The 15,311-nt window shown below is 42.9% G+C and overlaps 1 protein-coding gene across 7 annotated transcripts in view; it reads left to right on the forward strand.

Moving 5' to 3' along the window:
- The window catches only part of RUNX2 (RUNX family transcription factor 2), a 223,373-nt gene that overhangs the window by 147,559 nt on the left and 60,503 nt on the right, over positions 1-15,311 (forward strand). For 2 of the 7 annotated variants that reach the window (XM_030037302.2, XM_030037303.1), the window contains one exon: positions 4,392-9,363. The exons of the other annotated variants lie outside the window; for them this stretch is intronic. In XM_030037302.2, the coding sequence (XP_029893162.1) occupies positions 4,392-4,870 (479 nt within the window). In that variant the 3' untranslated portion in view covers positions 4,871-9,363. Of the gene's footprint in view, positions 1-4,391; positions 9,364-15,311 lie in introns of those variants that run through there. 7 annotated transcript variants of the gene reach the window in all.

The raw sequence follows: 15,311 nt of genomic DNA on the forward strand, positions 1-15,311 counted from the left end.
TGCTGCGTCCCAGCCTGAATCGAACTAACTATTGAACAAAAATCCACAAAATCTAGTATCTGCTTCAGCAAATGTCTTAACACTGTAGTTCGCCAAAACACAAGTGAATCATTTAGCTGCTGGTAAATATATTTAACTATATGTAGCTGAATTTCCTTGAGACAGACTATTCAGTGACTTTTGAATACAGCACCATGCTGTTCTCCTGCATACAGTGATTATGCATTGACTTGATGTGCTAGAAATTTCCCTATCCGACACATGCAATAAGCCAAGGGGACCTTTTTTTTGGTAGTGACCTTATGGCATAAAACGACAAAGCAAATTGCAATATTTGTAAGTTATAAAATTATCCTATAACCCTTTAAAGTAGACGTCAGCTTGCTATACCCACAAGGAGTTAATCTATCCACGGTACATTATGATCTTTAATAATTGGAAGCGATTGGCCAAAGTGCTGTAAACCTGGCAGAAATTTGTTGCCTTATTTTCTGCAAACCACAAGCACAGCTTATTAATTGAGAAATGAGCATTAACTGGCATTAGCTGGCATCTGTAAACTGAAAAAGAGAAATGACCACGGTATGCATTCAGCTGTAAACAGTAGAGCTGCAAAGCTGCAACAGGTAAAATTGGTTTTTAAGCGCAAATGCAAAACCATTTCAGTCGGCTGCTGGCAAATGCCCAAGTCTAGGGTTTTTAATGAGGCTTCTGCATCAAAATAAGTGAAACCACATGGAATTTTAATTGTTCTTATTCTAAATATGAAACACACTGAAGCAGTATTCTTGAATCTAGGATGTTAGCGTAAATATTGGCATATTAACATGACCACTTTTCTGTTCTAAACATATAGCTCTCAGAAAACTTGAGTGCCAGGTTATGTTAGGGAGGAATCAACTTGGAAGATTTAAAAATGCTTTAACCTCGACTCTTTCAGATGTAAAGGGTTTTTTTTTAAAATATACTTTTATTTTTTGTATTGTCAAGCACGATGACCTGATCAGACTGTATAGGGAAAGAAGATCACTTGCTGTGCTTGTTGCCATGTTTCTCTTTCTGGCAGCAGAAAATAAAGCCTCTTCTCTTTACCGAAGGGTGGTTTCGCAATCTTGCGGCCACAATGTAGGGCGGAGGATCTGCGCTTCACCCATTTAATACAAGCTATCACGAGAGTGGGAATTCACAGATGCAAATTGTTTTCTTGCTCTGACGGAGAAAAATTAGCATAAATGTTTAATCCTGCTGGGGAGAGGAATAAATATATTATTTACTTGCACTGTCATGTTACTATATTGCTGATCGACATCGCTATTTGTGCGCAACTAGATATACAAAGATGGGTGCCATACCCAGAAGAGCTATTTATCTTCCCAGTCCAAAAAAGAGCTAAATGTATATAAATGTATATGCATCTGGTGTTTCCAAGTTAGAACCAAAATCAACTTAACGCAAGGAGGTAGCACAGAGAAAGGAGGAGGAGGAGGGTGAAAATGCATCAGTGAGATTGCACAGCAGTGAGGACAGCAAGAAGCTGAGTTTTAGAGGTGACTTTTTAAAAAGCTTCTAGACTCCTTCGGAAAGGAGACTTCAGAACAGGCATCACAGAAAACTTTTTCTGGTCTCCAAAAATATCTTTACACAATGGAGATACATAAGACCGGGAACAAATCGCAGCCTAGTGCAGGGAGTTGTGGAGACAGCAAAAGGCATTTGGGCAAAAGAAGTGAGTGTGCAGGAGCCGTGCAGACACAGCCATGAGTGAGATAAGAAAGGGTTATGGTTATTTGGCCTTTGGGTAAATAGGATTGTGCTTTACAAGCAACAGTAAAAACAAACAAGTGTGGATTTACTAGGGTATGTAAGGAGGTCTGTAGCCCCACATTAGAAATGGCTACGTGTGGTGTGCACATTCCCAGTCATTCGACACATACGTGATCCCTTGGGAGCACCCGTACAGATAATATCTGGATCTAGCCCTGAAAGGGAGACTGCCTTTTAGTGTGTAAGACTGTGTGGATAGTTTGTGTTATTAAGAAAAAAAAAAAAGTATTGGTTGCAAAGAAACCAAAAATGCTGATGTTCTTCTACACCCTTACACTCATACCAATTCTACCTTTGATTATAAAAGTCTTGTTTAGCTTCTATCAGGGTAAACTAAAAGCAACTCTGTTCATGTTGGGAGAGCTGCAATAACAATAAAAGAAAAAAAAGGAGTATAAGCAGTAGCAGATTGAAACTCAGTATTTTGAGCAGCTGGGGAAATTATGTTCTAACCTTATATTTCCAGATACGTATCAGACCTGTTCACAATATAAAGGATAGTGTTCCAAAATTACAGCTTTGAATCTGGGTGGTATGGCCTCTGGCTATTGTTTGCAGTTGGGAACGAGAGAAGTTGCATCAAGTAGTAGAGTGTTTGCTGTAAAGGTACAAGTTATATTACATTCCATGGGGCTGTGGTTGGAGGGGTTGATGATGGAGACAGACCCATTCACCCGTAGGTCACTGATTCAGTTCCAGATAAAGATAATAGTAATCACATTGTCATCAGAGTTAAAAATGGGCTTTTACTGCCCATTTGAAGTTCTGTACTCAATATCTTTTGAGGCGGTGGGTTATAATCCCCAGGTTTCAGGCTGCGCAATTTGGACTCTTGGCTGGCTGTGGCCCAGGTCTCCAGCCTGAACCCAAGCTGTGCCTGAGCTTTTCCCCTCTGCTGCTTTTAGATATCATTGAAGGCGTGGGTTAAATGAGCTGGTAGAACAGGAGGGAATAGTGATCTAAATCACAAAATGTGCCACACAAGGTGGCAGGGTCTGCTGAGTCTGTGGTTTACAGTAGCAACCACCGTTGTGGGTGCTATAGGAGGCCAAGGGCAGAAGGCCTGGAGGGACCTTCTACAGAGCAGTGTTGGCAGGTCAGATCCGAAGCTTATCTGCAAGGAAAGGCATTGCTGCATCTTAAATTGAGGATATACAGGGTGTTTCAGCGTTTAGCATGTCAGTTTGGCATCTAGAAGATGCCATATTTTCCTTTTAGGTAAGTCAGATTCGGTAGATTGGCAAAGAGATGGGTCAACCCTTGGATCTAGAGGACGGTAAAGCTGTAGAGGTGTCAGCTGGGAAGCACAGGGAGAGTCCATTTGTTTTCATGATTTTTCCCCTTTATTTATACCCCGCTCTTTCCGACTAAAAATGTATATATGTATCTACTGCATACTGGCCAATGCATTTCCCTCCCTCTTGCGCTGTACTTCTTCATTAGGCTTTTTCTCTTTCCCCCGTCCCTTTTCCCACACCCTTTTTGTTTTCCACTCTTCTGGCTCTCAACACAAGCTTTCACCATCTTTTTTTTCTTCTGCTCCTGTCCATCCCACAGTCTCCTAAGCAGATCACCAAGCTACTAACGTTTGCTTTCCAGTTCTGCTCTGAAACTTTGGGTGTTTGATGTGGGATTAGAAATTAGGCAAAATGAGTTTACCCATCCCTGTTTTGCGTTAGACTCCAATTCACAGTGTTACCATCCAGACGTTCACAGTAGCCATAAACTGTGTGGTCTTTTTTTCAACCAGACTGCACAGACTACATATGAAAACAACTTTTTTCAATGGCAGGAAGAGTGTTGGGCTTGTAATTTTCCATCGGCTGCACTGAAAAGTAAAATTTGCATCTCTGCTATCAGCTTAGTGGCCTTGCCCATCCTTCAGATGCAGCAAATAATATTTTTCAGCCATAGGAAGTAGCTGAGCAGATTCTCGCCTAAATAAATTGATTTAAAGCAAGAAGTGGGGCTTAGTCACCCCCGGTGTAACTCCCCTGGTGTCAGTGGTGCAACTAACTCGGTGTTGCCAACTCTTGTAGTTTTATTACAAGTTGCACGGTAATTTCTGCTTGTCTCGAAACCTCAGCTCCCGACGGTGTGTGCTGAGGTGGGAATCTCAGCTTTCGTGTGCAACCAGACCTGAGTTTCTCAAGAGGCTATAGCAAAAACCCAGAGACACATAACCCTCAAAGCTCAGAAACCAGAAGGCAAATCAACTCCAAATCCAGCTTTCTCTTTTTGGCTCTTTTTCAATCTCTTGATTTTTGAGAATTTTTTTTTTTTTTTTTCCCCCGGCCTGACTTGTGACCTTTGAACGCTTCAGGTTGGCAATGCTGCTCCCTCCATTGGCATCGGTGGAGTTAGACCAGGGATGAGTTTGGCCCAGCGCTTGTAGAAGACAGGTGTATGACTCTGTTCCTTGCAATGTATTATTTGATATGATCTGCTGTTCTCTTGGGGGCCAAAAGAAGTGGGTTTTCTTAGCAAAATAAAATTCTTTCATCACGTGATACAAAAAATGGTATTTACAGAATTCTTTTCCCCCGTCTTTTGTTATAATTTTTTAGGTGCTTCAGAGCTGGGCCCATTTTCAGATCCCAGGCAGTTCACAAGCATTTCATCCCTCACTGAGAGCCGCTTCTCCAACCCACGAATGCACTATCCAGCCACCTTTACCTATACACCGCCAGTCACCTCAGGCATGTCACTGGGTATGTCCGCAACCACTCACTACCACACCTACCTACCACCACCCTACCCCGGCTCTTCCCAAAACCAAAGTGGACCTTTCCAGACCAGCAGCACTCCATATCTCTACTATGGCACTTCGTCAGGATCATACCAGTTCCCCATGGTGCCGGGAGGGGACCGCTCCCCCTCCAGGATGCTTCCTCCGTGCACCACCACGTCCAACGGCAGCACGCTGTTAAACCCTAACTTGCCCAACCAGAGTGACGGTGTGGAGGCGGATGGCAGCCACAGCAGCTCCCCAACCGTCTTGAATTCTAGTGGCAGAATGGATGAGTCCGTTTGGAGGCCGTACTGAGATTTCTTCTGTAGCCGGCCTGACCTCCGCGAGCCAAAAAAAAAAAAAACAAAACCAAACCAAACAAACGGTCGACTAACTACGAAGTGCCTGTTTTTTGTGTTTTTTTTTTTAAAAAAAAAAAAAATAGATTTTACCGATATGTGCAACTGTGTAGATGGGATGATAATGGCCATAAATAACACAAGAGTAACCAACACACCACAACCCATGTTTCAGATTATGTGGATCAAAGCACATATTTTTATTTTTTTTTTCTTGGAACCATTTTACCTTGTTTTATATTTAAAATGTACTTTTTACAAACACAAAAAAAATCACCCCCTCCTTCTTTTTTCTTTTTTTTTTTTGTTTTTTTTGGTTTTTTTGGGTTTTTTTGTTCTAGAGTGTTGTAATAACTAGTGAGTTCTTTTGCCAATGAGGAGAGAACGGACTCCCCAGCTATCAGGAGAAACATGGTGATGCAAGGCAAAGGCTGCATTCCCTTTTATTTTTTAATAAAAAAAACCCTAACCATGAACTCCAGATACAGTTGCAATCATACAACGTATGGGACCCTCTTCACACCCGTAGTGCAATTCAACTGGCTTGTATTGGTGCACATAAAAAGGAAAGCAAAGATTGAGTTGCTTCCATTTTGCCATGATACATTCAGATGAAAACAGCTGTCCCAAAAAAACTCTGTCCGAGCCTTGCTGCAGATAACGGTTGGAACTTCTCTGTGTTCATTGCTTTTTTGGTTTGTTTTTGGGTACTTAAAGAGAACGAGTCTTCAAGTTAGGCTAGACAACCCTGGGGTTTCCTTTTTGCTTTTGTATCCATTCATTTTGCCTTCGATTAGCCAAAAACCAAAAATAACAACCAAAACCTTTAAAAACAAAAAACAAAATGTTATTACTTATGCAAAATATGAAAATGGCATTATATATTACTAGAGCCAAAATGGTATACATAGTATTTGTGTTCGGCTATGTTCTTTTTTATTTTTTTTTTTTTTAAATTATAAATGTGTAAAATTTGAGGTTGTTTGCTAACATGAATCATCATATAACTTTAAAAGAATATTTATAATTATTTAATGACATTTGGACCCTTTAAACGTTTCTTAATGTAATGATATATTGACTTCGGTCTCTAAAAGTGTTTTTGTTTTGTTTTGTTTTGTTTTTTACTTATTACATTTCTGCAATGGTGTAAACCTCAAACCTTTACCCAACTTTGAAAAGCAGTTCCAGTGTGAACCAGTTTACAATGTGACTTAAAAATGACAAACCCAACCCAAATGCATCCACATCAAATGATTTTGGATGTAGGATCTTTTTATATAACTTATGAAGGAAATATTGTGTTTAAAATATTTTTATTAGCTGTCTGGTTGCCTTCAACACAGTCTTGCCTTTTAATCAGTAGTTGTGGAGACACTGGAAAAATGGTAGGAAGGATGAAATATTTTCCACCCTTCCCCTAATTTCTTCTTCTCCCAGGATTTTTCTCAGAACTTCAAAATTTGAAAATATTCATAGTAAAATGTTCTGTTTTAACAGCATGATTTGAATTTCGACAGGGTTTTTTTTTTCCCCAAAGAAAATTCAAAACTGTTTCAAAGCCCGTGTTTTACAAGTTAATGAATTGTTAAATATCTCAGAAATGGGATTAAGGGAGAATTGGTGAAACTTTTTCCCCTTCCCTTGCAATATCAGCCCACTCGATAGAATAAAAAGGTTCAAAACTTGAGACAGAAACTGCCTGGTAGCGCATCACCGCCCGTTAGCATTAAATGCTAGAGCCGTAAGGATGCTGTGTTGACTTTGAAGCTGATGGGGCTGTTGCCGTGTTAGAGGGACAAGCACGAGGGCAGCGATACTCACCTCCGCAAACGCTGAAGACAAAAAGTCACCTTAAAAGCCACCCCGGGGCTCCCAGGCGCGATACAGGGAGAGCAGATTGCACCCGAAACCCTTACCCGACCTGTCTGCTGCCAAACTCTCCAGCCGAGGGCCCCAAATTTTGCCCAGCCCAGGGCGGCTACAGCAAACAGGGAGGCGACGCGGCATCGGCGGGATGCGGCGGGAGCCGAAGGGCTCTCCCCACGCAATCCTCAAGCAGGTGACGTTAAGCCTGGTTTAGCGGGACGTTCGGCACGTGCCGATGGGGTTTGCCGGCATTCCCTCCTTCCCCAGCCTTAGCCATCGCCGTCCGCAGCCTCCGCGGGGGGCTGTCGGCCACCACGCCGCTCCTTGGCTGTACTTTGGCTGCCTCCAAAGTATTGCGATAAATCGACGGTGGGCATAGCCATACAGAGCCGGACGACACCGTCGCTGCTCGTTAATAGCGAAGCTGTTAAACGAGTTGACGTTAGCATGGTACAACCCTCCGATTTGCGTGATGACGCGCTCTTAAAAAAAAAAAAAAATTAATAAAGTCTTTGCCTTCTAAAGGTTGTATACCAAGTATGCTTAAAGTATAAGTAAGACACTTTCTTTTTCTTCTAATACTTAGTTTTCCTTCAAAGATGGAAGCTGTAATTGATTCTATTTATTGTTGGTTTGTGGTAGCTTGAAGCATACCACTGTCCATTTATTTGTAACTGTAAAATACGTTTGTTAGTCTCAGCAGCACTTAAAAAGCCAGTGTCTGGTTACACATTTCAGTTTTGTTTTTTGTTTAGTAAGCAAGAGAAAAAGATGTACTGCCAGTGCAAGCTGTTTCCTATTTAATAAAAGGTACTATATTTGTACATTATTTGTTATTGCTGAGAAGGGCTTTTTAAGGTTTACTGTATGCATATTAAGTAATTTTTAGGGTGCTTTTGTGTTGAAATGTTGTTAAGAGTGGCTGCAGGCAGCAACCCAGATTTTTTTTTTTTTTTTTTTTTTTTTTTTTTAAGACTTTGTTGTAAAATTCAAGCACTTGGTTTTTGTTTCTGGATAAATCCAGCACGGACCAGACTTTTGTTTTGCTCAGTACCGACAGGACTCTGTTTGTGTCCCCGCGGTTTTTCAACTGGACCATTAGGGACAGACGTTGAAAACGTTTTCTCCTCCCGGTCGAGGCGTGCGTACCCGATCCGTGCCCTCGGCTTCCCTGGCCGTGCAGGCAGGCGTCTGGCTCTGCCTGCTTGAGATAGGAAGGAAAGGATTTTCTAAGTACCTACGGACGGAGGAGCACCAGCCCCTTGACTTTTAGTAGACCCCCGTGCTCCTGAACCTTCCTGGTGCCTTTGGAAAATCTCTCCCGGTACGTCAGGCTGGTCACGGAGGGAGTTGTGCAGGCTGAGGCAGAGATGCTCATCAAAGCTTTGGGAAAATGCTTTCAGGTTCACTTGGAAATGCTCTTGAATCAGGATTTCAGACCAAAAAGAACCCCAACTGGCGCTATGTAGTAAATCATATCAGATTATTTGATGTTTTGCGAGGTGCTTAGCATTGACAGAAAGTTTTCTCAAAGGTACGACAGCCCTTCCCTTCGGTGAGTGGCAATCTTTGGCACCGTTCATAGATTTGAAGATTAAAAAATGGCCTTTTTTTGCTTTCCAGCTCTCTTATCCTACCAAAGATTTACTTCCAGCACAACAGGCACGATGTCCCTTTTGCCGAGCGGAGGATTAAATCCTCCTCTCCCTCCTCCTAAGGGTAACCAGATCGGGGTCAGCGGGTCGGGACGGATGAGTAAAGCAAATTATTTAACTCACAGCATCATTCATGTGGCGTTTATCGTTTCTTTTAAAAGACCAGCTGCTGTGTATTTCTTAGCATTGAATTTTTTTGCCAGCAGTCCCCCGAGCAAAGATTTACCGGTTTCCACAGGTACCATCTCGAGTGGGGAAAATTTTGCACTTTCACACTTAGCAAAGCAAAGCTCAGCCCCGCGCCGGGCTGCACGCGGCCAACAAGCCATGAGCAAAAGCAATAATTAAAACCTGGATCAGCCATGAGCTCAAAGAAGCCCCATTCTCTGAACCCCTGAATTTCTTGTTGTTTTTAAATAGAATGCATTTCATTTTAACATTTTCTGAGAACTTTTTTAGATGTTTGTTTACTTCCATGTTTACAGATAACTCTTTGCTTTTTTTTTTTTTTTTTAATGCAGTACTTTTAAGTATATCAGCCAAAACCATACTTTTACAGTAACTTTTGTTTTAGGTAATATGAGTGACATTCCAATTTTTTTTTGTTGTTGTTGTTAAATATGCTTTACCAGTCTTGAATTTCCGCTGGAACAAAATATTTGTAGCATTTTGTGTAAATACAAGCTTTAATTTTTTATTTTTTCAAATGCTGTCACCCGAGATTTGCTTTTCATGCACATATTGTACAAACACACTCTGCTTTATGCCACAGACGATGATTGTGGATCAGTTTACTTCAACTTCAAAGGGACTATTTGTATTGTATGTTGCAACTGTAAATTGAATTGTTTGGCATTTTCTCATGATTGTAATAATAATTTGAAGTTTGAATTTCATTTTCAATAAAATGGCTTTTTTTTGTTAATGTTCTTCTACGCTTCTTTTTCTTCCGTTGTCTCCTCTTAGCACCAGGCAGGGTAAAGTAAGTACATGGTAGAACACAGTACCGGCCCTTCCGTGGTGGCCCCATCAATTTCTGCAGCACTTAAGTTTTTAATTATATATAAAAAGCAAGTTTCCAGGCCTATGGGTGGTAAAGGACACCTTCTAAATCTGATCTCAAATGTTGCTTCTTTTCCTGAGTCTGCAAACTATCAAAACCTGTGTTTCTTAGAGGAGTGCAAACCGCTCCATTCATCTTGCTAGATCATTAACTCTGAAACCTAACAACTGACATTAGCTGGGACATTCTGGTGCTACGGTGCTGGTGGGCAGAGCTTGACCTATAGGAAAAGCCGGGACAGATTTCCAAACTCGGGGGGAGGGATTGGGGTTTATGGCGTTTTTCCAGGATGGGGGTTGCGCTATCCCCACCTCTTCCTGGTCAGACCCGAGGAATGCAGTTACAGATAATCTTGTGATTTGCATGGCCTAAGGCAAGAATAGTTTCCAAGCAGCAAAAGATATATGGATAGGGAGGAGACTGGGGGAGGAGGCTATTTTTCCTCCAGCCTAGTGTCAGGGGTAGGAGGAGATGCAGCTAATGAAGGTGAGGTTAAGTTCACCCAAGGCTGTCTGCAGGAGGAGAGGAGAGGACAGGAGTTGTTTGCAAGCTTGTGCCTGGTTTCATAGTAAGTTCTTACCCTTTTTAGCTATTTCTTGAGTCTGCAAAAGAGAAGTAGTAGCACAGAGAGGCATGAGGTTCTCATGCCTCATCATTTCAAGAAACATTTAACTCTGAAGTTTAAATGTCACTAATACTGATTTTGTGAGCTCTGTTGGCTTTACCATGGACCTACACATTTCTTGCGTGGTGGTTGAAGATTGAGATAATGTTTGGGGGTTTTCATGGGTGCTTTCATTCCAGCCCATAATCTGAGTCCTGATTTTAGGGAAGCTGTACCCAAGAGTGAGGAACCAAGCAACCCAATCAATGCTCTGTGGTGTAATTGCTATATAAATTGTTTTGGGGGGACTTAGGCTACAAACATTAGTGCTAAGAATTTCTGCTGCCCTCTGGTACACAGGTTAACCCATGTCAGCTAGTCAGAGCACAGACTTATATTCTCATTATATTCTTGCTTTCATGGTCACTTAATCCAGATGCTCATAAAGGGAAATAAACAATTTTTCACTATTTTGTATGGTCGAGCGGTGGAACAGGGGCCTAGGGACGTTGTGCCACCTCTGTTCTTGGAGGTTTACAGGACCCAGCTGGGTAAAGCATGGAGCAACCTGGTCTGACCCTGGAGCTGAGGCTGCTTGAGCAGAAGGTTGGGCTGGAGACCTCCCACGGTCCCCTCCAAATTATCCCATGGTTCTGTGAGTCAGGCTAGGAGCTATCTGCTACAGGTTGTTGTCTAAGCTAGAAACTGCTTGTATGACTGTACGGGTAACACGTATTCAGCTAAAACCAATCTGAGTAAAGAGGTTTGGCAGGATAATGTTCTTACACAGGCAGGTTATTGAGGAGTTACAGCGATCCCTCTATCTTTTGTTGGTTTCTGGCATGTTTCTCTGGGATATCTATGGCAGACATGGTCAGCACAGGGTTGGAATAGCCAAACCATCACTCTGATCCAGCACAGCAATTCCCATTGTACATCATGCTGGGAGTGTTGCTTTTGACTTTTTGATTAATTTACCCTTTTGCAGCTTGAGAAGGTGACTCTCGTTCTCTTGCCTTAGCCAGAAACCAGCCACTCCTGAGGCAAAACGACCACCACTGGTCAGCGTGGAGGACTGGCCGATATGAAGACATGTGGAGCGGTGGGGGGGGGATCGAACTCCAAGTATTTTTAGGAGATAAGATTTCAAGATGCTTCCTGCAAGGCGTGGTGACCGTTGTTTTCCCCATCTTTTGGAGTCAGTAAATAGCTTCTTGCTTTTGGGTTGTGAGGGTTGAACGTTAACGCTGGATCGCTGGAGTCAGCTTTTGCCGGTCCCACACAGCGTGCAGACGGCGGGCAGCATCTTGCGCTGCCTCTCCCTGTTGGCCTTGGGTTTAACTTTTTAATTTCCTGTGGTTGTGAGCAACACCGGAGGGGCTCAGAGCAGCCGCATGCTAGCAGCCACAGGCCTAAATCAGCCTTTTTTGTGCCTAAAACAAGCTCTTGGGGAGAGGTGGTAAAGAGAAAGAGCAGGGTCTGACTTTATGGTTCAGCACCATGCCCTGTGCTGGCACCAAATAAAAAATTCATCAAGCTGTTTGCTGGGGAAAAAGAGGAAATAACCTTAGTTATATATCCAAGGATTGACATGTACCGTCTAGTTACCTTCTGCGTGGTCCGAAGGAAATGAATTGGTATTTTGGGGTGAAATCCCTCCCCTGGGCAACCGCTCGTGGATGGCCAATGCCCTGCGTAAGTCACAGCAGTGCTCTGCAGCACTTGAGGGGGTCACACTGGATCATATACTTGGGTAGAAGAGGTCACGGTGCTGTGTGGGTGACCAGCTTTGCAGCTCAGGCGCTCACCACTGGGCTGAATGCTTGCAGAGAACAGCCCAAGAGCATTATTCGCCAGAAGTATTTGTTGGATGGGTTAAAATTATAAGCAAATCCTCTAGAAACCCATAATCTTTGGATAGGTGATGGGGATGACTGTGGTACATAAAATAACTGGGAGCAGGTTGAGCATTTCTACTCAACATCTTGAAGAAAAGTTTTAGCATGAGCTTAAAGCAAAAAAAAAAAAAAATTTAGCATTGAAAAGACTGTCTTTGGCCTTCTGTAATTATAATCTTTTCCCTGTAGGTCTACTGGTGCAATATCAGTCTGAGAGGTATGGAGCTGTTCCCATGGGGTCTCTTCGTGATACTTATATGGCCTTGGAGGGGGGGACATCGGCATCTCCCAATTCCCACCCCTCTGGGAATAGGAAGCTGTTGGCCCCAGTAACGGTTAGGGCTGTGAGATAAAAAGAGAACAAAGCCTAAACTTCCAAAAGCATCTGGTGATCTGATGCAGTGCAAAGTTACTTGGGAGCTACGACATAACTTAAAATTGAAGTTCTCTACTTTCCTAATGTCGACTGTGTTACTTAAATAACAAGTGGACTTGAATTTCCCTACTGCAGTTCGGGTGAGAGAATAAAATAAAATCCCTATAGTTATATTTCTAAGAACTTGTAAAGATGAGACAAATTAGCTTTTGTTTTGTAGCTGGGAAATTTCAGCATCGTCTGTGATTCTCCAGGCAGCTTTGGACTCCTCTTTTTATGCCTCAGTTTCCCTAACTATAGAACAGGGAATTTACTGTTTCTCTACTTTGTCAGCATGTCCCCTGGACTCAGTGTTTATAGAGAGCTTTGAACTTTTGTTGTTGTTGTTGTTGTTTAGCTCTTTTTACTACAAATCCAATGTTTGGTCTCACACCATTGGATAGTGTCCTTTGAAACAGCACATTTCTAAACCACATGTTTAGAAAAATTGACCCAGTTTCCAGACTGCTGATCTGGTCAAAAAACAATGCGGAGTTAGGGCCAAGTTGTGCTGTCTCAACAGATTTACTCGGGATTTGCGGTGGGGCAGGAAGAAAAGCAGAGATCGCTGCAATCTGTGGAGGCAGCCCTTGGCCGCTCCCTCCCGGCAGCTCGCTCGGGATGAGCAGCTGGAGCTTGCGGGATGTCCCAACACTTAGAGAAAAGCAAACAACCCATGTTAAAGTCGATACGCCGCAGCAACTTGCCAGTGATTAATGTTCACCGCGAGGCCAAATTCAGATGCTGATTACGCCAGTAGAGATCAGCTGAAGTCCCTCTATTAATAGCCCCGCATTTTTGGACGCCAGCATTTTTCAACCCATAGATGTGGGTGTTATCAATGAAGGGTCACTGAAATGCTGGTTGGAAGGGGTCTCCGTGGGTCTCCTGGTCCAAGGGAGGCTGGACGCAGGACCACCACCACCAGATCTGCTCAACAGGGCTGTGTCCAGCAAGTATTGATATCTTCCAAGCGTGGAGATGGAGCCAGGGCTTCGGGAGGGCATACCGGCACTGCGCTTCTCCTAACGTCCACCCCAAACCTCCCAAAGTGCAATTTGTGACTTTTCCCCTAGCCTCTGGGTTTGGACTTGGGTTTGGGTTTGGACTTGGGTTTTTCCCTGCCCCTGGGTTTGGACACACAAGGTACAGTAAGGGTTTAAAACCTTGTTGCACATCTATAGGAGTCCACTGCTTAGCAACCTCACCTTTCCACCCCTTCATTTGTATTCCTCCAGGCTGTGACTTTAGAGCACTATTAAAAATAAAGTCAGAGCCTAAACACCAAGGCAGCCCCTCAGCCCCCCAGCTTGTTTACTTTTTCATTTCCGCAGTTGGAAGAAGTCTTTAGTAGCTGAAAATGATGCTGTTGCATCCAAACGCTGTGAGAGAGCTTCTCCCAGGAAAGCACAATCTTTATCCCTGCTCCAGGGTGTGCAAGGCCAGTTAGCAAATATCAGGAAATAGACAGGAAAGGCTGTGGAAGAAGGGGAAAAAAATCCCAAATAATCCAGACTGATCTCGGGAAACCTGGATGCAAAGGATCCTTGTCCTTTTACTGCCATAGTGGTGTTCTCCTAACAGAGCAGGATGTTCTCATCTTTTAATAATAGCCAGGCCAGATGCTAAAGTCTCTTCTGCAAAGGCTGTATAAGTGAGAAGGAGAACAGCTGATTTCTGTTAAGATGAATACACCAGGAGAATAAGCCAAAAAAAGTATGAGAAATCTCCAGAGGTCTTTCTTTGCAATGCCGTTTGGCAGCTAGATCTCAAAGTCGGGACTGAAAATCCAGTCTGTGCTTCTGTCCCTTTGCTGATCGGTCGCCGCGTGTCGAGCGGCAATTCCTGCACCGCTCAGGGATTTGGAGCAGCGCTGGCAGGGATTTCCCCCTATACTTTAAAGAGCTGCAAAATCCACAGCCTTTGGCTTTTGTGGAGCTGCAGAAAGTACCAGTTGATGAGGAATTTGCTTGAATTGCTCCTTTCCATAGAAAATGGTTACATGCTGAGTTGGGGCCAGTGATTTAAAATGGCATCTTTGTTCCATCTTTTTTTGTACTTTCTCCTCCGCCCTGTTTTCTTTCCTTAGTCTATTTTATTTGTCTGGAAGAGATTAATTTAAACTACTAGATAGAGACAGGATTGTTGTTTTATAAGGTATTGTATTGTGCATTAAGAAAGATGCCTCTTACTCTCCTCACACTACCCCTTCAATCATCTTTTCCTTATGTTCAGCACAGAAACTGGATTTCCTTCTGGGCAAGGATCTTTGAAATCACAGTAAAATCACTCATGTTTGTAATGTGCTTATAGGTATTGGATGGAAGGTGTTAGAGAAAAGTAGAGTACATGGTGACGTGATATTTTGTGTTTCTGTAATGGGGCAATGTCCAAGAGAAAAAAGAACTGACTGTGTATCATGTTCACACATTTTTCTCATATGCTGAATGGCAGTCCTTGAAAACAGTTCCTAGAAACCAGAAAAAAGCCCATTGTGAAACAATGGGGAGAACTCACCCGATGTTTAGGATTGCCAGCTAATGACTGGAGATAAAGGTGTTCACGGAGAACTTGTGCAACTGTTTCCTTGCCAGCGAGGGAAGGTTTTGAACGTGCCGTTTCAAACCTCCCCATCTTTGACTGACCAAGAGGATCCCCCCAGTTGCTATTTTCTTGTTTCCAATTAGGAACTCATTTTGGTTGTTTCATTTAACCGGGAGCAAGGATTTATTTTTAGTGTGCACTGCATTTATTTATAAAAGATACTTTGGGGGGGATGGTCATGTTAAGACTGGCATTTTGTTTATTGTGGGCATCTGCCCTGGAGCAGGTTACCAGCTCCTCCATGACAGAAAATACCAACAGCTAACGTGCTGATGAACTGCAGCGTTAC

Source organism: Aquila chrysaetos, chromosome 15 (assembly GCF_900496995.4).
Source record: "Aquila chrysaetos chrysaetos chromosome 15, bAquChr1.4, whole genome shotgun sequence".
Taxonomy (NCBI): domain Eukaryota; kingdom Metazoa; phylum Chordata; class Aves; order Accipitriformes; family Accipitridae; genus Aquila; species Aquila chrysaetos.